At 40.3% G+C, this 24286-nt stretch overlaps 1 protein-coding gene across 1 annotated transcript in view; it reads left to right on the plus strand.

Moving 5' to 3' along the window:
* LOC138890455 (uncharacterized) overlaps positions 1 to 23645 on the plus strand; it is a 59512-nt gene extending 35867 nt beyond the window's left edge. The window contains exons 2-6 of the mRNA XM_070173842.1: positions 20015 to 20199; positions 20697 to 20817; positions 21455 to 21552; positions 22642 to 22968; positions 23496 to 23645. Of these exons, the coding sequence (XP_070029943.1) occupies positions 20015 to 20199; positions 20697 to 20817; positions 21455 to 21552; positions 22642 to 22968; positions 23496 to 23645 (881 nt within the window). The remainder of the gene's footprint in view (positions 1 to 20014; positions 20200 to 20696; positions 20818 to 21454; positions 21553 to 22641; positions 22969 to 23495) is intronic.
* Positions 23646 to 24286: the final 641 nt, after the last annotated feature.

Genomic DNA, 24286 nt, shown 5'->3' on the forward strand with positions numbered 1-24286 from the left:
ATTTATGATCCTAGTTAATGGAGTATAATTGATACAAGGTTGAGGGATTTATTACTTAAAATGCGGCCAATTAGAATTACTGACATAAATTTTCCAAATGATAATATGTTAAGACATTTTTCTAATACCCATTATTTTAAAAAATTGGCAAATGGTGAAAGACATGAAAGAAGATGGTTAGTCTATTCTAAGACTTTGATAAAGTATTTTCTTTTTGTTGCAAGTTTTTTAATACAATTTCTAGTATTAGTAACAGTAAACTGGCGAATGAAGGTTGTAACAACCCGACCGATCATTTTGAGCCCTAGCACGTCGTTCAATAGTTTGTGACCATGAGCAGCTTCACTTAAGGTATTAGGACTTGTATTCATAGTCGAAATTGAATTTCGGGAAGTTCGGGGTTGATTTGGAAAGAAAATTCTCATTTCGAAAGCTTTAAGTTAGCAAAATTGACCAAGATTGGATTTTAAGTAAATGACATCGGAATCAGGATTTGAAGGTTACAGCATGCTCGTATGATGATTTTGGATTTGGGCGTATGTTCGGATCGGGTTTTGGATGACCCGAGAGCGTTTCGACGCCTATTATGTAAGTTAGCATTTTGGAAGAATTTTATAAGTTTTGTTAAAGTGCCTTTCAGTGTTATCGATGTCCGTTTAGGATTTTGTGTCTGAGAATAGCCCTGTATGAAGATTCTAGTACTGGGAGCACACTCAGAAATGGATTTCGAGGTCCGTAGGTCATTTTGGAGTAATTTGGGGAAAGTTAGAAATTTGAAGGTTTTTGAGAAGTTTGACCGGAAGTGGAATTTTTGATATCGGGGTCGGATTCCAATTTCGGAAGTTGTAATAGGTCCGTAATGTCGAATATGACTTGTGTGCAAAATTTGAAGTCAATCGGATGTGATTTGATATGTCGATATCGAATGAAGAAGTTTGACATTCTAAAGTTGATCGAATTTGAAATGGAGTGCGATTTGTGATTTTAGCATTGTTTGATGTGATTTGAGGCCTCAAACAGGTCTGTGTTATGTTATGGGACTGGTTTGTATGATTGGATGAGGTCCCGGGAGCCTCGGGTGGACTCTGGATGGTTAACGGATCAAATTTGGAATTTGAAGAAGGAATGAAGCAGCTGCCTTCTGGTGTAACCGCACCTGCAAGGCTTGGGCCGCAGGTGCGGAGCTGCAGAAGCGATCTTGGTGTCGTAGAAGCGGAAATGGACTGGGCTAGGCTGGGGCCGCAGGTGCGATGCAGCTCCTATAGAAGCGTGACCGCAGGAGCGGTCCGGGCTCCGCAAAAGCGGACACAGTCAAGTTTAGCTGAGACTGCACCTGCGATGGAAATTTCCGCAGGTGAAGAGTCGCAGAAGCAGCAGGTGGACCGTAAGTGCGAGAGGTCGGGCTGGGCAGTGTGTTCTTTAAAAACGAATTTTGGCTCATTTTCTACACATTTTCACTTTGGTTAGGCGATTTTGGAGTCCTTGAAGAGAGGGATTTCATCATCAATCATGAGGTAAGTTAATCCCACCTCTTGTAAGTTAAATACATGGTTTTATTGCAGATTAAAGTATGGAAAGCAGTAGAAATTTGGGATTTTGAGAAAAAATTTAGAAATTGGTATTCTTGAATTTTGACCACGATTTTGGGCATGAAGTTGAGAGTAATTTATATATTTGTGTCACGACCCCAGTTCACCCTCCGTGAACTATCGTTACGGCACCTAGTCTCTACGACTAGGTAAGCCTAACAAATGCGGAAAAAGAACAATTTGCGGAAAGAAAATGATATAAACCGAAATAACAACAGAAATAGCGTTTAAGATGCCGCTTGGCATATAATAGTACAAGAATCTCAACCTAATACTTCCCAAAATCCGGAACCCCATGAATCACAAGCTAAGAGATATATAAGAAGCTCTAACTCTAGAAATATCTAACAAAAGGGAAAATACTGAAGGGCTATACTATTACAGAAAGATAGAAAGGGACTCCTCGGTCTGCGGACGCGACAGATATACCTCGAAGTCTCTACAGAAGCGCCTCGCCTCAAGGATGGTAAGACTGAGCGGAAGTACCTGGGTCACAACATGAAAAACATGCGTAGAAAGGACATGAGTACACCACAACAATATTCATTAAGTGCCAAGCCTAACCTCGATCGGGTAGTGACGAGGAAAGTAGGGTCCTACTGATATTAAATAAAATATAAGGTATAAAAGTGTAGAGTAAGACAGTAGAATTAAGTGCAAAAGTAAGAAATAACATAGAATATAAAGAACAACAACAATTATAACAGAGACAAAGTAATCACGGAAAGGAGTACAACTCAACACAGAGATAACAATCGGGGATCTCCCAGGATACTGTCCTTTAGTCCCCAAATATAAATATCTAGTGGATCTCCCGGGTGCAATCTCGTAGACCAACTCATAATGCGCGGTGATCTACCGAAAATCCGATCCATAGTCCCAAATGTAAATATCTAGTACAGGGGGAATCTACCGGGTGCAGTCTCGTAGTTCCAATGTAAATATGTAGGGGGTCTACCGGAATACAAATCCGTAGTCCCAAAGTAAATATGCAGGGGGATCTACCGGGATACTATCCCATAGTCCCATAGTAAACACACAGCAACAACAACGAAAAATACACAATTCAATTCAAATCACATACTAAGGTAAAACAGGTACTTCTAGCCTAGCATGCTGCACATAATCCAAATATGGCAGTTTGAGCAAGTAAAGCAATTAAGTCAATTAGACATGCTTCCCTAAGATAATAACAGGCTTAAATTGCAAGTAGTATAAACAGGAAAAAGGAACACAATTAAAATTACTTAATGAAAACCGGATTTTCAACAATTAGCACAAGTATGCACTCGTCACGTCACGTACAAGGCATTTCAAATATCAATAATACCAAATCCTAAGGGGAGTTTCCCTCACACAAGGTTAGGCAAGTCACTTACCTCGAACTGGCTCAAAATCAACCCGAAACCACGTTCTTGCCACGAGTACTGGACTCTAAATGGCCCAAATCTATTCAATTCAATTGCATAATGTAAATAACACTTCAAGTAACTGATTCTACAAACAAATTCTAAGTTAATACGCGAAATTAGATAAAATGACCAAAACACCCCTCGAGCCCACATCTCGGAATCACGTAAAATTTACATTTTCAGAATTCTCATACTTTCACGAGTCTAACCATACCAAAATTACCCAAATCCAATGTCAAATCCCCAATCAAAACTCGAATTTTTGGTATAAGAACTTTCCCCCAATTTTCATACAAATTTTCAAAATTAAATAATGAATTCATGTTTAGATTAATGGGTTACAAGCAAAAAGGAGTTAAGAATCGTTACCCCCTCGATATCTCTAAAAATTCCTCAAAACCTCGCTCAAATCCGAGCTACCAAGCTTAAGTTTCGACAAAAATGGCCAAACCCTCGTTTTTGAAATGTTTAATACTGCCTAGGTATTTCCTTCTTCGCGAATGCGGTAGGACCCTCGTGTTCACGAAGCACAACTTCACTTGGGTCCAGCTTCCTTCATCGCAAACACGATGTCCTTGTCGCGAACGCGATGCACGATCTTCCCCTCCTTCGCGAACGCGAAGCATTAACCTTCCCGAGCCCCAGCTCCTCTTCGCGAACGCGAGACCCCACTCGCGAATGCGAAGAAGGAAACCAGAACTAGGCTGTTGCAATTTTTTTGCAATTTCTCTAAGTCCCAAAATGACCCGTTGAGCATCCGAAACACACCCGAGGCCCCCAGGACCTAAACCAAGCATGCCAACCAATCCTAAAACATCATTCAAACTTGTTCAAATATTCGGAACGCTCAAAACAACATCCAAACACCAATTTAACATAGGATTCAAGCTTAAGAACTCCAAAACTCTCAAATTAATCTTTCGATCAAAAAGTCTATCAAACCTCGTTCGAATGACCTGAAATTTTGCAAGCACGCCACATTCAACACTACGGAGCTATTCCAACTTCCGTAATTCCATTCAGACCCCGATATCAAAATCTCACTATCAAACCGAAAATTCCAAAAATTCAACTTTCGGCATTTCAAACCTATATTAGCTACGGACCTCCAAAACACAATCTGAACACGCCCCTAATCCCGAAATCACCCAACGGAGCTAACGGAACCAATGGAATTCCATTCTGAGGTTGTATTCATACTGCTCCAACTATGGTCAATTTCTAACACTTCTCATTTAAGGACTAAGTATCCCAAAATTCTCCGAAACTCAAAACCAAACATCCTGGCAAATCCAAAATAGTAGAAACAAACACGGGGAAAGCAGTTAATAGGGGATCGGGGCGTTAATTCTTAAAAAGACCGGCCGGGTCATTACATTCTCCTACACTTAAACATTCGTTCATCCTCGAACGAGCATAGAGACATACCTGAAGTAGTGAAAAGATTAGGGTAACGGCAACACATATCCTGCTCGGTCTCCCAGGTCACCTCCTTGACTGGCCGACCCCGCCACTGAACCTTCACGGATGCAATGTTCTTTGACCTCAACTTTCTAACCTGCCTGTCCAATATCGCCACTAGCTCCTCAACATAAGATAGATCCTTGTCCAACTGGATTGAACAGAAATCCAACACGTGCGATAAATCACCGTGATACCTCCGGAGCATCGAAACATGAAATACCGGATGAACTCCTGCCAAGCTGGGAGGTAAGGCAAGCTCATAAGCAACCTCCCCAACACGTCTCAATATCTCAAAAGGACCAATAAACCTCGGACTCAACTTTCTTTTCTTCCCAAATCTCATAATGCCCTTTATAGGCGAAACTTGAAGCAGAACCCGCTCTCCAACCATATAGGAAACATCACGAACCTTCTCGTCCGCGTAACTCTTCTGTCTGGACTGGGCTGTACGGAGTCCATCCTGAATCACCTTAACCTTCTCCAAAGCATCCTGAACCAAGTCTGTGCCCAATAATCTGGCCTCACCCGGCTCAAACCCACCCACCATATAAAGCCTCATATAGTGCCATCTGAATGCTGGACTGATAACTGTTGTTATAAGCAAATTCTACCAGTGGCAAGAATTGATCCCAAGACCCTCCAAACTCAATCACACATGCACGGAGCATAACCTCAAAAATCTGAATAGTGCACTTGGACTGTCCGTCCGTCTAAGGGAGAAATGCTTTACTCAACTCCACCCGAGTACCCAACTCATGCTGAACGACCCTCCAGAACCGTGATGTGAACTAAGTACCCCTATATGAAATGATGGAAACTGGAATACCATGCAGACAAACAATCTCCCGGATATAAATTTCTGCCAACCGCTCCGAAGAATAGGTAGTACACACAAGAATGAAGTGCGCGGACTAAGTCAGCTGATCCACAATCACCCAAATGGCATCGAACTTCCTCAAAGTCCGTGGGAGCCCAACTACAAAGTCCATGGTGATCCGCTCCCACTTCCACTCCGGGATCTCTATCTGCTGAAGAAACCCACCCGGTCTCTGGTACTCATACTTTACCTGCTGACAATTGAGACACCAAGCTACAAACCCAACTGTATCTTTCTTCATCCGCCTCTACCAATAGTGCTGCCTCAAATCCTGGTACATCTTCGGGGTGCCCAGATGAATAGAATACCGCGAACTATGGGCCTCCTCTAGAATCAACTCCCGAAGCCCATCAACATTGGGTACACAAATCCGACCCTACATCCTCAATACCCCATCTTCACCAATAGTCACATCTCTGGCATCACCGTGCTGGACCTTGTTCTTGAGGACGAGCAAATGGGGGTTCATCAAACTGATGCTCCCTGATATGATCAAATAAGGAAGACCGAGAAACCACGCAAGCTAGAATCCGACTGGGCTCTGAAAGATCCAATCTCACAAACTGGCTGGCTAAGGCCTAAACATCAACTGCAAGAGGTCTCGCCCCAACTGGAATATATGCCACACTCCCCATACTCACCGCCTTCCTACTCAAGGCATCGGTCACCACATTGGCCTTCCCCGGATGGTACAAAATGGTAATATCATAATCCTTTAGCAACTCCAACCATCTCCACTTCCCCAAATTGAGATCCTTCTGCTTGAACAAGTGCCGGAGGCTACGATGATCAGTAAACACCTCACAAGATACACCAGACAAATAATGCCTCCAAATCTTCGACGCATGAACTAAAGCAGCCAACTCTAAATCGTGAACATGGTAGTTCTTCTCATGGGGTTTCAACTGACGAGAAGCATAAGAAATAACTCTACCCTCTTGCATCGACACACACCCAATATCAACTCTCGAAGTATCAAAATACACGATATATGAACCTGAAGCTGATGGCAAAACTAACAGTGGAGCTTTGGTCAAGGCAGTCTTGAGCTTCTGAAAGCCCTCCTCACACTCATTCGACCACATGAAAGAAGCACCTTTTCGAGTCAACTTGGTCAAGGGCAATGCGATAGATGAAAATCCCTAAACAAACCAGCGGTAATAACCCGCCAAACCAAGAAAGCTACGAATCTCTGTAACTGAGGATGGTTTGGGCCAACTCTGCACTGCCTCCACTTTCTTCGGATCTATCTGAATACTCTCACTCGATACCACATGGCCTAAGAATGCCACAGATTCCAACCAAAACTCACATTTCGAGAACTTTGCATATATCTTCTTTTCCCTTAAAGTCTGAAGCACTGTCCTCAGGTGCTTCTCATGATCTTCCCGACTCTGGGAATACACCAGAATATCATCAATAAGGACAATGATGAATGAGTCAAGATATGGCCGGAACACACTGTGCATCAAATGTATAACGGCTGCTGGGGCATTGGTCAGCCCAAATGACATAACAAGGAACTCGCAATAACCATACCGAGTCCTGAAAGCAGTCTTCGGGATATCTGGCTCCCGAATCTTCAACTGATGGTAACCTAAGCACAAGTCACTCTTAGAAAACACTCATGCGCCCTGAAGTTGGTCAAACAGATTATCAATATGAGGCAAAGGATAATGGTTCTTCACTGTATCTTTGTTCAACTAGCAATAATCAATACAAATACGCATAGAACCATCCTTTTTCTTCACAAACAAGACAGGAGCACCCTAAGGTGATACACTGGGACAAATAAAACCCTTATCAAGCAATTCTTGTAATTGATCCTTCAACTCCTTCAGCTCAGGAGGGGCCATACGATATAGAAGGATAGAAATAGGCTGAGTGCCCGGCAATAGAACAATGCCAAAATTAATATCTCTATCGAACGGCAGGCCCAGAAGATCAGCGAGAAACACATCAGGAAAATCTCGTACTACTGGGACTGAATCAACTGTAGGGGTATCAATACTGACATCTCTTACATAAGCTAGATACGCATCACACCCCTTCTCAATCATACACTATACCATACGGAAAGAAATAACTCTACTAGAAGTATGATCTAAGGTACCACTCCACTCTACTCGCGGTACATCTGGCATAGCCAGCGTCACGGTTTTGGTGTGACAATGAAGAATAGCATAATGGGGCGACAACCAGTCCATGCCTAAGATAATATCCAAATCTACCATACGAAGCAATAACAAATCGGCTCTGGTCTCAAAACCACTAAGAGCAACCACACACGACCGATAAGCGTGGTCCACAACAAAAGAATCTCCCACGGGAGTAGAAACATAAACAGGAAAACTCAAGGAATCCCGAGATATGCCCAAATGCGGGGCAAAATAAAAAGACACATAAGAATAAGTGGATCCTGGATCGAATAAAATTGATGCATCCCTATGACAAACCAATACAATATCTGTGATGATAGAATCGGAGGCGACAACCTCGGTACGAGCAGGAAGGGCATAATATCTGGCCTGGCCTTCCCCTCTAGAGCGACCACTACCTCCCCAATCTCCACCTCTAGCTGGCTGAGTAGGTGGGGTAGCAACTGGAGCTGTAACCATAGCCTGAGAACTCTGCAGGGCACGATGTGGATGAGAGGTCTGTGGAGGTGTACTTCTCCCAAGTCTAGGGCAATCCCTCACCACATGGCACGTGTCACCACACTCAAAATAAGCTCTAGGAGGATGTGGCAGTAGGAACTGTGCGATACAGGTACTCTGAGACCCCTGAACACCTGAAATACTGCGTGAATCCTGAGACACAAACTGAGCTGGTTGACCCACAAAACCTCTACCATGCCGTACTTTTCCTCCAAAATAAGGACCAGTGGGTCTCTCCAGTCTACGAGGTCTCCTTGCTTCCCTATACTCTCTCTCTCCTGACCTTTTCTATCCTCTCTTTCCTGAACCCACCTGTCCTCTACTTGGTAAGAGGTCCTCACCACCCGCTGAACTGGGACCACAGGATGTGTCGCCATGACACCTGGAATCTGACCAATGAGAACTCGTTGCTCTGGAGTGGGGGCAGCTGAAGTTTTGGGTCCCTCCCCCGATTTGTGAAGTAGTTGGTACAACCTGAATCAACCCTGCCTGAACTAATGTACCAAACATGCTCAGAACTATGCTAATGTCTCCTGAAGTGCTGGAGTAGTAATATCAGTAGGCGTATCATGTGCCTCGACTCCGGCTAGAGCTGCTGGTGGCTCATCTATGGTAGATTGCATGGGTGCTCTAGTTGCACCACAGGCGCATCCTCGACCTCTACCCCAGTCCCGACCTCTAATGTCCCTAGAAAGGGACGCGGGTGCCTAGTCATCTCTGGTCGCACGTGTCCTCACCATCTGTAAGAGAATGGAAGACAGAGGTTTAGAATTGGTGATGTCAAGAATCTCGCACGACAAGGAAGTCAAAAGAAGTGGAATTTTCCTAACAGTTACAAAGCCTCTTGCAGATAAGTACAGACGTCTCCGTACCGATCCACGAGACTCTAATAAACCGGCTTGTGATTCATGACTCCTATGAACCTAGAGCTCTGATACCAACTTGTCACGACCCCAGTTTGTCCTCCGTGAACTATCATGACGGCACCTAGTCTCCACGACTAGGTAAGCCTAACAAATGTGGAAAAAGAACAATTTGCGAAAAGAAAATAATACAAAACCGAATTAACAATAGAAATAGCATTTAAGATGTCGCCTGACATATAACAGTACAAGAATCTCAACCTAATACTTCCCAAAATCTGGAACTCCATGAATCACAAGCTAAGAGATACATAAGAAGCTTTAACTCTAGAAATGTCTATCAAAAGGGAAAATACTAAAGGGCTATACTTTTACAGAAAGATAGAAAGGGACTCCTCGGTTTGCGGACGCGGCAGATATACCTTGAAGTCTCTACAAAAGCGTCTCGCCTCAAGGATGGTAAGACTGAGTGGAAGTACCTGGGTATGCACATGAAAAACATGCGCAGAAAGGGCATGAGTACACCACAACGGTATTCATTAAGTGACAAGCCTAACCTCGGTCGGGTAGTGACGAAGAAAGTCAAGGCCCTACTGAGGTTAAATGAAATATAAGGTATAACAGTGTAGAGTAAGACAATAGAATTAAATGCAAAAGTAAGAAATAGCATAGAATATAAAGAACAACAACAATTATAACAGAGACAAAGTAATCACAGAAAGGAGTACAACTCAACATAGAGATAACAATCGGAGATCTCCCAGGATACTGTCCTGTAGTCCCCAAATTAAAATATCTAGTGGATCTCCCTGGTGCAATACCGTAGTCCAACTAATAATGCGTAGGGATCTACCGAAAATTCGATCCGTAGTCCCAAATGTAAATATGCAGTACAGAGGGAATCAACCGGGTGCAGTCCCGTAGTTCCAATGTAAATGTGTAGAGGGATATACCGGAATACAAATCCGTAGTCCCAAAGTAAATGTTCAGGGGCATCTACCAGGATACTGTCCCATAGTCCCAAAGTAAACACACAACAACAACAAAGAAAAATACACAATTCAATTCAAATCCCATACTACGGTAAAACAGGTACTTCTAGCCTAGAATGCTGCACATAATCCAAATAAGGCAATTTGAGCAAGTAAAGCAATTAAGTCAATTAGACATGCTTCCCTAAGCTAACAACAGGCTTAAATTGCAAGTAGTATAAACAGGAAAAAGAAACACAATTAAAATTACTTAAAGAAAACTAGATTTTCAACAATTAGCACAAGTACGCACTCGTCACCTCACGTACAAGGTATTTCAAATATCAGTAATACCAAATCCTAAGGGGAGTTTCCCCCCACAAGGTTAGGCAAACAACTTACCTCGAACCGGCTCAAAATCAACTTGAAACCACGTCCTTGCCACGAGTACTAGACTCCAAATGGCCCAAATCTATTCAATTCAATTGCATAATGTAAATAACACTTCAAGTAATTGATTCTACAAATAAATTCTAAGCCAATATGCGAAATTAGGTAAAATAACCAAAATGCCCCTCAGGCCCACGTCTCGAAATCAGGTAAAATTTACATTTTTAGAATCCTCATACTCTCACGAGTCTAACCATACCAAAATTATCCAAATCCAATGTCAAATCCCCAATCAAAACTAGAATTTTTGGTCTAAGAACTTTCCCCCAATTTTCAGACAAATTTCCGAAATTAAATGATGAATTCATGTTTAGATTAATGGGTTACAAGCAAAAAGGAGTTAAGAATCGTTACCCAATCGATATCTCTGAAAATTTATCAAAACCTTGCTCAAATCCGAGCTCCCAAGCTTACGTTTTGACAAAAATGGCCAAACTCTCGTTTTTGAAATGTTTATTACTGCCCAGGTATTTCCTTCTTCGCGAATGCGGAAAGAACCTCTCATTCGCGAAGCACAACTTCGCTTGGGTCCAGCTTCCTTAATCGCGAACGCGATGTCCTGGTCGCGAACGCGATGCACAATCTCCCCCTCCTTCGCGAACGCCGGAAAAACTTCGCGAACGCGAAGTATTAACCTCCCCCCAGCACCAGCTCCTCTTCCTGAACGTGAGATCCCACTCGCAAACGCGAAGAAAGAAACCAGAACCGGGCTGCTGTAATTTTTCTGCAATTTCTCTAAGTTTCAAAATGACCCGTTGAGCATCCGAAACACACCCGAGGCCCCCGGACCTCAACCAAGCATGCCAACTAATCCTAAAACATCATTCAAACTTGTTCAAGTCTTTGGAACGCTCAAAACAACATCAAACCACCAATTTAACATAGTATTCAAGCCTAAGAACTCCAAAACTCTCAAATTACGCTTTCGATCAAAAAGTCTATCAAACCTCATCCGAATGACCTGAAATTTTGCAAGCACGCCACATTCAACACTAAGTAGCTACTCCAACTTCCGGAATTCCATTCCACCCCGATATCAAAATCTCACTATCGAACCGGAAATTCTAAAAATTCAACTTTAGGCTTTTCAAGCCTAAATTAACTACGGACCTCCAAAACACAATTCGAACAAGCCGTTAATCCCGAAATTACCCAACGGAGCTAACGGAACCAACAGAATTCCATTCCGATGTCGTCTTCATACTGCTTCGACTACGGTCAATTTCTAACACTTAAACTCTCATTTAGGGACTAAGTATCCCATCCGAAACTTAAAACCAAACATCCCGGTGAATCAAAATAGCAGAAACAAATACGGGGAAAGAAGTTAATAGGGGATCATAGCATTAATACTTAACACGACCGGCCGGGTCGTTACAATTTGAGTGCATGAGGTTATGGGTAAACTTTATTTTCGAAAAATTTCGGAATATGGGTACGTGGGCCCGAGGGTGATTTTTATCGAATTTTCGATCAGGGTTAGGAATTGTTATAAATTGGATTATAATGAGTGTTTGAGCATATATTAATGTGTTTGCATAATTATTGTCTAGTTTTGGAGCGTTGTGCATCGATTTAAATCATCGGAAGGGCTTGGAAGCCGGTTATGGAACTTCAGAGCGAGGTGAGTTTCCTTTCTAACCTTGTAAGAGGGAATTAACCCCATAGGTGAAATAATTAAATATGTGCTCCTATTTGTGAGGGCTATGTACGCACCAGGTGGCGAGAGTCTGTGCATAGCTACTATTATGCCTATGTCCGGTAGTCCTAGGTTACAGTATATTTTGTTGATATTGTTGTTGATTGATGTTATTGTTTGCCTTGAGAAGGAACAAGATTGAGGTTGCATAATAATTGTGTTGAAATGTATTTTAATTGAGAAATTTAAGAATTTAAGTGTTACATCCCATATGTTCGTACATGAAAGTATCCCATAAGTGAAGATGAAAGGTCGGCAAGGGATTTTATATCCCGCATTTTCGGACATTAAAGTTTCGTAGTAAGTTAATCGACACAATCTCGGGAATGAGATTATTTTGAGGTTACAAATATTATGCTATTTCAAACAAGTGATAAGTAAATTTGTGAAGGTGAGAGGGTAAGCAAATTGAAGAAAACGAGTTTCGTCGAAATTTGAAAATTTGGGATAAAATACGGTCCAAGCTATAATACCCCGTATTTATGGACTAGTAACATATAAGATACAACATGACCATGTTAGTAATATGTATAAGGTGTGTTGAAAGTGAGTAGTATTATAAATATTTTGAAATAATTCTTAATTATATGGGTAATTGATTAATTATTGGATTAGTGGGAGATTAATAAGTTGATTAGGAAAAGGGATGAATTTTTGGATAAATGTAACCCTCCCCAACGTGGCAGCCCAAAGAGCCATTAATAATGACTCTTAATTCTCAATTCAAGGTGTCATTTTAAGTAGAATATATGTGGCTCAAAACCTCAAACTAAATATCCATGTATCATTGGGTCACTTTGGTTCTTTATCTATTCTCGGGGAATTTTCGAAATTTTAACAAGAAATATCAACTAATTTACAACTTTGGTCTTTCAAGAAAGGGGGTTCATCTTCATTCGGTTCGATTTAAAGCTATTCTTTAGCATTCCGATAAACTCATTCCCTTCTTTATCAAACATCGGACGTTCCCTCATACAAAACACATGCGACAATTTTGTCTCCAAAGGATAAATTTGAGACTATAATACGAAGTTACATTGCGTAATAGCAACGGAATTTTGCGATTCTAAGGGGGTACGGTGCAATTATTCTCAAGAATATCCTACGAATTTTTTCCTATTTCGATCTGTCATTACGTGTTGTCGCAATTGACGTGTGTTAGAGGGATTGTCAAGCGAATCGGTTCAGGTATGTTAAGGCTATCCCTTCTTTCTTTTGGCACGATCTATATGACACAAACGAAACAAGCAAATGCACAATTTCCATACATGACTCTATTCATAGAAATATTAGAGATGCTTATGTTCTTGATTCCCCATGTGTCATATTATTCTATCATCTGTTCATCGGTCTCAGAAAATACGTAACTTGATAAAGTTTATTTCGTGATATTAATCAAAGGCATAATGGTCTTATGACACTCCGAAAGATTTTATTGGCGTACTTCTCATGCATTCCATTCATTCACATTGACCCATGAGCAGATGACGTTATATATATATATATATATATATATATGGGAAAAGGTTACGACGTTATATACGCTCCACCACCTGATCAGCTGATATACATTAATAATTTGTCCACAGTGGCCGAATTGATATAATGAGATGCCCTCAGAGGCTTGATGATGTTATGAATGCATATACCTATGCACGGTATGACATTTATATGCATATATATATATATATAAGGTTACGGCGTTATATACACTCAACCACCTGATCAGCTGGTATACATTGATAATTTGCCCACAGTGGCCGAAATGATATAATGAGATGCCCTTAGAGGCTTAATAATGTTATGAACGCATATATCTATGCATGGTATGACATTTATATGCATATGCATGACATTATAAAAATGAAATGATTCATAGAGCTATGTAGACATACATGTCGAGTCTTTTACTCCATTTTCTCTCATGTCTATTATTTACTGATTTCCATTTCTTACATACTCGATACACTATTTGTACTGACGTCCATTTTGCCTGGGGACGCTGCGTTTCATGCCTGCAGGTCCCGATAGACAGGTCGAGAGCCCTCCAGGTAGTCTATTAGCTTCGCGGAAGATGTTGCTGCGCTCCATTTGCTTCGGAGTTGCTTGTTTAGTTAGTATGATTTAGACGTGTATTGTTTGGTATGGCGGGACTCTGTCCCGACCTTTATGAAAATTATGTATTCTTCGAGGTTTGTAGACAGATGTCATGTACGTAAAAGATTGTATGGCTTTGTCGGCCTATATTCAGTGTACGAGTGGTTATTTTGGTCTTATAGGCCCGTATGTCTTATGTATAAGTTGGTATTGCATGTTGTGTTCTACTTATCTCACGGCAGCCTTCCATCTCAGTTATTTATGATAGTATGACATGAAAAGATACGTTATGTTGGTACTCGGTTGAGTAAGGTACCGGGTGCCCATCGCGGCCTATCGATTTGGGTCGTGACAAAAGTGGTATCAAAGCAGTTCTGCCTTAGGGATTCTACAAGCCGTGTCTAGTAGAGTCTTGTTTATGGGTGCGTTGTGTACCACACTTATAAGCAGGAGGATATAGGGCATTTAGGACTGTCACTCTTTCTTCTTACTCTAGATCGTGTGGTAGAGCGCAGTTGTAAGAACTCAATTTCCTAAACTCTGTCTTATTCATAATATGACGATGCCTACATCCAGAAAGATGATTGGTAAAAAATTGCATATGTATTTGGAAGAGTTGAGCTAGAGGAACTCGATTCTGCATGATGCTTATGATGAGTCAGTGTGAGGTCTTCAGCAGATCATGTGTGTACTAAAAGGTATAATCTTCTTAATAAGGAGCCTTAAGGCAAGGATATCTATCCACCAATATGGTGAAAGCAATGAGAAATTCAGAAGCTAGATTCAAGTTCAACAAGTAAAAGAAGCAAGGTGAAGAAGGGTACGAGGCACCCAGTTAATGAAGATTATTAGTATTTTCAAATCAGGCAGAGAAATATAAGCATTTTGAGTTATCTTCAATAGTAAAAGAGGTATGTACAATTGGTCACACCCATTTCAGTTATGCCATATGGGGGCTAACAGGTGTAGTTAAGAGAAGGACGGGATATCGAGATCTGGTTGGGGTTACAGTAACCCAAAATGATGGATGGATTGTTTGAGTTAGTTGACATTTCCGAAGGATATTACAAAGGTTCTAGTAGACCTCCTTATGAAACACCAGATGGTGCACTCTAGAAAATTACAATTAGATGTGAATACTAGCATGATCAAGAAATTCAGAAGATAGGCACTGAAAGCCTAGAAGGGATAACTACTACTTTAGTGGGGCTCCCGTCCCTAGTAGAGCGAAAATGTTGAGCAAATCGAAGAGCCAATGAATGAAGCAAGGGGAGATACAAGTAAACGAATGTCTTGTTGAAGTTTTCAAAAGAAAGTGATAGACAGAAATGTTAGCAGAAAATAAGAAGAAAATTAATGAAGCATTATGAGTAAGATATGATACATGATAATGGTAGATAAAAAAATCATAGTATTACAGAGTCTGTAGTCAAATGAAGGAAAAGACGAGGGGTGGCAGTCCTTGAGGTAACAAAAGAGTATAGGTCATAAAGTCATATCCTTATTTCGAGAAATAAGTTCATGACTCTAACATGATCACCAAGGGGAAAAGTTAGACTCCAGAGTATTAGAAATCAGTATGGGCTGGTGAACAAGATAAACTAAACATGAATTAGGGACTAAGTGATTTGATAATGGTCGACATCATGAGAATTTCATATTGCGTTCCGGCAATAATAGAATGGGCAACAGAAGAATATTCATGAGGAATTTAGAGAAAGGTCATACAGGAAGACGCTTCCCTAAAGCAAGAAATGTGAGCAAAGTTAAGCTTAAGGGACCGTATGTGCTAGTTACACTAAGTGTCACTATTGCGAGAAAGGAATTTTTTTTCCTTGGTACAGAAGGATTACCGCAAGACGAGTAAGGGTCATCGATGATGTGAAAAGATGCCAAAGAAGAAGAGGTAAAACATCTATAGGTAGATCGTCCTAGCACTAAATCTTAGTACTCCCCTAACAGGGGGGATATGGGTGATGTGGCATGAAGTCAGAATATAGTGGTTCTAGTAATCATGGAATCGTAAAGGAAGAATGCGGTAAAAACGAAAAAAGGAATGAGGTTACACTTATTCAAATCCTACCGATATTCCACGATTCCAGAATATTATGCAAGCATGACGTCTAAGAAAGGAAGTAAGGGCTCTTGTCCGGAATCTTATTGATAAATAAGGAGCCAGCGCGAGAGGTAAGTTAAGACAAAGGAAATAACCTAAAAAGGATTACGCGAAATATTGATATGAGAATGGGCCAACAAATAGTTCATAATTAATTCAGGAAGAGCCTAGTTATGGCTGAACAGGAAGTTACAAACGAGTCAGTAGATCGTGCAAAATTAACATAGTAAAGCCCAATATAGTGAATTTAGCCTTGTAGTAACTTCATTGTAATACTTAAGAATTATTCAAATAGGAGTTGGGGTAGTTAAAGGTACTGTATGAGTATTATAGGAATAAAAGAGAGTGTCATGGGAAGACAGTCAAAATATCAGTTCAGAAGCAATCCTACAAGCATAAGGGCGTGGAAGTAAGTAACTACGGATAATTATAGGCAAGGAAGGACATCAAAAGGTTCATAGAATATACAATGTACGGGTCCTCCCTAAATACTACAATGAATGACTAGCTGAGGAAATAAGGAAGAAGGCTTCAACCTAAGCACAATGACCTAAAGAGAAAATGGTCATGTAACAACAGTCTCACAACAACATTGTATGCACTCCATAAAAAGGTGGCACCTACTGTGATTAATGAATAGGGAGTAAAATAAGAAGTGATATTCAAGATCATATGAGATGTATGGAATTCTAATATGTGCGGGCACTAAGATAAGCTAAATATACATGCAACAAGGGGGCAGAAAGACCAAGAAAAGTAATAGCTTACGTTTAAAGAAAGCTGAGAAGGAACGAAATGAACTATTTGATCAATGATCCAGGGTTGGTTACGTTATGAACGCAATTATAAGTTCGGAGTATTATCCATACAGCACATATGTTGACAATCATACAACCGTAGAAGGTTCCGGTATAAGTTAGAAGGAAGAATTAAACCTGGGTCATAAATGAAGGATTGAATTGTTAAAGGATTGTATCATTGATATTCCATAGAACCCATGAAAGGCTAAAAGTAATAACTAACACTATGAGCCACAGATCGTAAGATAGTTTAAGCCTACATAAAGGTTGACCAGAGGAAAAAGGATACTAAAGAGTTACATCAACTAAGTAAATTAGGAGTTTGATTATTGAACCCAGAAAATTATGGACATAGTAATTGATAATATTTCAGGATCACTCATAATATCAGAGGTACAAGAGAGACAACACAATAGCCATATTTTATAATGGCTCTACGACATAGCCAGTTAGAAGTGTACCAGCCTCATAAGAAGTCAGTATGAAGCTCTCACCGAATCATCTAAAGAGGTGCAAATGTTATAATAAAAGTTCAAGTTGTGGATGTGAATTATACCTATGTGGAAGAGAGGTCATGAAACATATAGAAGATGTGATGTGAGATTTTAAGGTAAGTAAGGTAAAGGTGAGCAACGTACGATACACTCAAATACAGAAGGTTGTAAATAGTATGTACATCGGACAAAAGGCTAGAGATGTTGGGATTCAGTATCCAAGAATGATAGCGGCAGAGTCAGTGGCATATCTTCCAGCCTATGGTTTCTAGGTATCGAGAGATCTGGCCAAGAGAGTGAAGAAAAGTTGCAAACGATGTGATGTCTCGTTTGATGTTCCTGAATAACATAAGAAAATCTATGGTGCAAGAAAGTTGATGTTACATCTCACGTTTTCATACGTTAAAATTTCGTTTTCAGTTAACCGACGTAGACTCGGGGATGATATCATCTTAACGTTAACGTACTTATGCTATTTATAACAATCGATAAATAAGTGTTATGAAGGATAAAGGGATACACAGATTAAAGAAAACGAGTTTCATTGAAAGTAACCAATTTAGAATAAAATACGGGTCGAGCGATAACACCCGATAATTATGAACTAGTACCATGCAAGGTGCCATATGACCATGGTAGTATAATATATAAAGTATATATGAAGTACTTTAAAAATAAATAGAATTTTAAGTAATTTGTGGTAATTTTTAAATTATGCGGCTAATGATTAATTATCGGGTAACAGGACATTACTCGATTAACTAATAAGTGGATAAAAATTATAAATTATACCACCCTCGGGCAAGGCCACTAATTAGAAAGGGTGATTCATTAATACATGTATAGGTGTCTTGAAGATATGTCTTAAATAAGACTTGTAAAGTCTTATCCACAAAGACAAGAACGTGTAAAGTTAAAGGTAAGTCTTAAGTAAGACTTATAAAGTCTTATCCATAAGTCTTGAATAAGACTTGAAACCAAGAATGTATAAGTTTAAATTCAAGAAACAGAAAACCTTTTATCCATTCTTGCAAAAATTAGCTTGGCTTGAAGTCAAAAACTTGGAAAACAGCAAACACTTCGTCCAAACAATTCAATTACTTAGCCAAAAAAATTTCGACTGAAATTTCAAAAGAAGCCACCATAATTCGTTTCAAAATTTCAAAGGATTCAGGCAGAATTTCGTTCAACATATTTCACGGAAGCAGAAGCTTCATTCCATTCAAATAATTTCAGGAATAGGTATGTTAAGACCCTCCCTTTTTTCTTTTGGCATAGTCCAAATTATACTGAAGAAACGAGCAAATACACAGTTTATATAAATTACTCTATTCATAGTAATAGTAGGGGTGTCTATATTCTTGATTCCCCATGAGAATTATTATTATCTTCTGTTCATGGGTCTCAGAATAATATGCAATTGAAAAGGTTTATCCGGAAGGAATATTGAAATTTTTACATATTTTTCATGCATTTCACTCATTTATGCATGTGAATTGACCTATGACTAGATGGCGTTATGTACGCGTATATATGTAAATATATGTATATGGGATATGGGAAAAGGTTACGACGTTATATACGCACTACCACCTGATCAGCTGGTATATGTTGATGATATTGCCTATAGTGGCCGAGATGATATGATGGGATACCCTCAGTGGCTTGATGATATTATGTACACCCATACCTATGCTTGGCACGACATTTATACGCACGCGCATTGCATTATAAATGTTTCAGAATTTAAAAATTTATTCAGATTTAAAGATGTGTTTCCTTGTTCCATGTTTCATCTATGTCTTTTACGTACTAATTTTCATGCCTTACATACTCAGTACATTTTCATACTGATGCCCTATTTCACGGGGACTGTGTTTCATGCCTGCAGGTGCAGGTAGGAAAGCTAACGGTCCCCCTTCTTAGGATCATTGATTAGCGAGAGTTGGCGTGCTCCATTTGATCCGGAGCTGCTTTTGATTTTGGTACGATACGTTTATATATATACATATATATGGGTATGATGTGGCTTAGTCTCATTTTTGTATAGCTATGTTTCTATTAGAGGTCTGTAGATTGTATGTCTAGTTGGGTTGTATGTGGCTTTGTCGGCTTTAAGTTTTGGATATATAGTTGTCTATAGCAGCCTTGCCAGCTCTCCCACTATATTCTACATGTATACATACATATGCCTTGTTGGCAGATTTTCTTCATGTATATTTCACTCATAATTCAACAAATGTTATATATGTTCATATCCTAGATGCATGCTTAGGGGTGTTTAATAGGTAGGACTTAGGCACCCGTCGCGGCCCATCGGGTTGGATCGTGACAAAAGTGGTATCAGAGCAGTTCAGTCCTAGTGTTGTCTCTAGACCGTATCTAGTAGAGTCTTGTTTATGGGTGTGTCATGCACCATACTTATAAACAAGAGGCTACAGGACATATATGATGTTATCCTCTCTTCTTATCTTAGATCGTGCGATATAAGTATTCATGTTCCTAACGGTATGTTACGTTTTCAGCGATGCCTCCGAAAACTACAGCCACTAGCACGAGTCAGAAGGCTATGAAGGAGATAGAAAGAGAGATAAGTTATACTACAGATTCAAACCCATCGGAGATCGTGGGTTCTATTGAGGAGGATCCATCCAAGGATCTATATGAGTTATCCGTTCGAGCTGTTTCGACCACTCCGGCAGTAGATGCGGTGAGAGGAGTTCCGACCTTATCAAGGCCCTTAGTTTCATAGCCCGTTGATCAGGGTATGAGGGGAGTAGAGAATGAATTGGAATAGTCAGGATTCCTTCAGGCTTAAAACTATGTCAAGGTATTTGAGGATACTAGCTCTTCTGAGGTTTCGGATAGTCCACAGTCTTGGGAGTCCGTCAATCAAGGTTCGTCGGTGTATGTTATGGGATACATAGAGGAAGAAGATAGTAGTCGGGCTAAGAGGAGGAAGGTAACTGATAAGGACATGAAGATTCCGCTTCGAAGTGTGTCTGATTGAGGTTCTTATATAGGACGAGGCAAAGACCCTCTATCATAGACTTCCTCCAAGTGTCAGGTTTTGGTTGGAGAGTTCTACCTCTTCTTGGAATATTACCAAGTCAGTATTTTAAATGTGTTTGGTTGTTTTATGAGGATGTAGGGAGCCCCGTCCCGATTTGTATATATTATGGTTATACCTACTTAGTGGTTTTGCAGAAAGTATCCTGTATATGGTTTTGCAGAGTTCGCATTCAGGATATAGAAGTAGAGTCATCAACCATTCAATCCATCCCAATGGTTAATGAGTTTCCCGATGTTTTTCCCGATGAACTTCCAGGTCTTCCACCAGAGCGGGAAATTGAGTTTGCCATCGACCTACTACCAAATACTCATCTAATATCTATTCTCCCTATAGAATGGGCCCCATAGAGCTGAAAGAGTTAAAGAAACAACTAAGGGACTTGCTTGAAAAAGGTTTTATTAGAACTAGTACGTCACTATGAGGAACACCCAAGTTGTTTGTAAGAAAGAAAGATGGTTCTTTACGAATGTGTATTGATTATATAAGGTGACGATCAAGAATAAGTACCCGCTCCCAAGAATTGATGATCTATTTAATCAGTTACAAGGTGCCAAGTATTTTTCAAAGATAGACTTGAGGTCTGGGTACCATCAAGTAAGGGTTAAGGATGAAGATATTCCGAAGACTGCATTCAGGACTAGATATAGGCACTTTGAGTTTCGGGTTATGTCGTTCGGTCTGACCAATGCCCCAACAGTATTCATGGATTTAATGAATCGTGTGTTCAGGACTTTTTTAGATCTATCCGTAATTGTATTTATTGACGATATATTGGTATATTCTCGTTCAGAGGCTAAGAATGCAGATCATCTGCGTACTGTGCTCAGAGTTCTACAAGAAAGGAAGTTGTATGCAAAATTTTCTAAATATGAATTCTGGTTGAACTCTGTAGCTTTCCTTGGGCATATTATTTCGGGTAAAGACATTCGAGTGGATACACAAGAGACTGAGGCAGTGAAGATTTTGCCTAGACCCACAACACTGATGAAGGTTCGTAGCTTCTTTTGGCAGGTTATTACAAGAAACTTGTAACGAAACTTTCTTCTCTTCTAAGCACCTTTGAGAAAAGTGGTATGTGGTGTCTTGCTTGGTGTTTCGGAATAACATAAGGAAATCTATGGTGCAAGCAGGTTGAAGAAAGGTTGCGAATAAGTATAAATAGATATGTGTAGGTCGCAAGCTAAACTATGGTAGAGCGACAAGGTTCTAGGAAGACAGGAGGAAGGATAAGAAAAGATGAGTAAAAAGGTAACAAGAATGGATAAGTCCTTAGGAATGAGTTCATAAGAGAGCTGATGGTTTCTTTAAGTTATAGAAGGCTCAGTATAGCCCGAATGAACTCAAAAGAGTCTAAGACTAGTAACGTTTCGAATAGATGAAATGCTACCCTAATAGTGGGATAAGGGCGTAATTGTGATGGATAAAGGATGAAGTTTAGGCTTCCGAAGAGGGGGATTTCCTGAATAGTAAAAAAAATTAGGATACCCATGTAAGTTAACTCAAAAGGGAATTAAGTTTCAATGGACCAATCCTTGCGAATGGAATTTCCGGGCATTGAAGGACAGATTAACTTCAGCACCAGCTCTATCGCTCCCAGAAAGGACCGATGGTTATGTTATCTATTGTGATGCTTCAAGCGTGGGATTGGATCGTGTGTTGATGCGGCTTAGTAAGGTTGTAGCTTATGCTTCTGGACAACTAAGTAAGCATAAGAAGAACTACCCGACCCACGATTTAGAGTTAGCCGCGATGATTCATGCACTAAAGATGTGGAGGCACTACTTGTATGGCATTCATGTTGATATCTATATGGATCATAAGAGCCTCCAGTACATCTTCAAGCAAAACGAATTGAATCTTTGTCAAAGGAGATGGTTGGAGCTACTTAAAGACTATGACGTTGATATTTTATACCATCCGGGGAAGGCGAACGTAGTAGCCGACGCCCTCAGCCGTAGATTTATGGGTAGCCTATCGTATTTACGACTAGAAAAGAGGGGAATAGCCCATGAGGTTCATCAGCTAGCTAGTCTTGGAGTTCGACTACTGGACTCAGGTGATATTGGAATTACATATCAGGATACAGGAACATCCTCTTTAGTAACTGAAGTAAAGGAATGCCAGTACGAGGATCTTGTGTTAGTTCATTATAGGGATACCACCCTTCAGAAGGAGAAGACGCCATTTGAAATTACAGGAGATGGGATCCTTAGATATCAAGGACAATTATGTATGCCTAATGTTACAGGGCTACGTCGGCAGGTTGTGAAAGAAACTCACTATTCATGTTATTCTATCTATCTAGGAGCAACAAAGATGTATCATGATATTAGGGAAGTCTATTGGTGGAACGGAATGAAAAAGGATATAGCAGAGTTTGTTGCTCAGTGTCCTAACTATCAGCAGGTTAAAATTAAGCATCAGAAACCCGGTGGATTATTGCAGGCTATAGAGATTCCGACTTGGAAATGGGAAGTAATCAATATGGACTTCATCGTAGGCTTACCTCGTACCCAGCGTAAGTTTGATTCGATATGGGTTATTGTTGATAGGCTTACAAAGTCCGCCCATTTTCTGCCCGTTAGAACTACATATTCCTCAAAGGATTATGTGAGGCTTTATATCAAGGGATAGTACGACTGCATGGTGTCCCTATATCTATTATCTTGAATAGATGAGCTCAATTTATAGCTAACTTCTGGAGGTCCTTCCAAAAGGGATTGGGGACTCAAGTAAGTCTTAGTACAGCATTTCATCCCCAGACAGACGGACAGGCTGAGCGTACTATTCAAACACTAGATGATATGTTATGAGCTTGTGTAATAGATTTCAAAGGTAGCTGGGACGATCATATGGCGCTTATTGAGTTCGCATATAATAATAGTTACCATTCTAGTATTCATATGGCTACATACGAAGCTCTTTATGAACAGAAGTGTAGGTCACCTATAGGGTGGTTTGATGTTGGGGAAACTATGTTAGTAGGACCAGAATTGGTACAGCAGGCAATCGAGAGAATTAAGCTTATACAGGAAAGGCTATTGACAGCTCAAAGCCGTCAGAAGGCTTATGCGGATAACTGACGATGAGACTCGGAATTTCAGGTGGATGAATGGGTATTCCAAAAAGGTATCACCGATGAAAGCTGTCATGAGGTTCAGAAAGAAACGAAAACTTAGCCCATGGTATATTGGGCCTTATAGGATCATTCGGAGGGTGGGCCAGGTAGCTTATGAGTTAGAATTACCCTCAGAATTTGAGCATGTCCATCCGTTTTTTCACGTATCTATGTTACAGAAGTGCATTGGCGATCCTACCCAAGTGATCCCCATGAATGATGTACAGATTATAGAGGACTTGTCATACGAGGAAATTCCGGTTGCCATTCTAGACTGACAAATGCGCAAGCTACGGAATAAGGAGGTAACCTCCGTGAAAGTACTTTGGAGGAACAACAATGTGGAAGAAATAACTTGGGAGGCCAAGGAAGACATGAAGTCCAGATATCCCTACTTATTTCCTCCTCCAAAAAAGGGTCTGACTGAGACGTCATAACCTCAAGGTGCATGTACGAATTCTTGTGCTAGCTATTGTTATTGATCGTGTGAGGCCGTCATCATTATTAATGATTGTGGTCCTATATGGCGTTAAATTACTATGTTTCTACAAGAAGAATTGGTAGTAGCATTGTTACAAAGGTGAATCTAGCAAGGCTATATAAATC

The sequence above is a fragment of the Nicotiana sylvestris genome, chromosome 4 (assembly GCF_000393655.2).
Source record: "Nicotiana sylvestris chromosome 4, ASM39365v2, whole genome shotgun sequence".
Taxonomy (NCBI): Eukaryota; Viridiplantae; Streptophyta; class Magnoliopsida; order Solanales; family Solanaceae; genus Nicotiana; species Nicotiana sylvestris.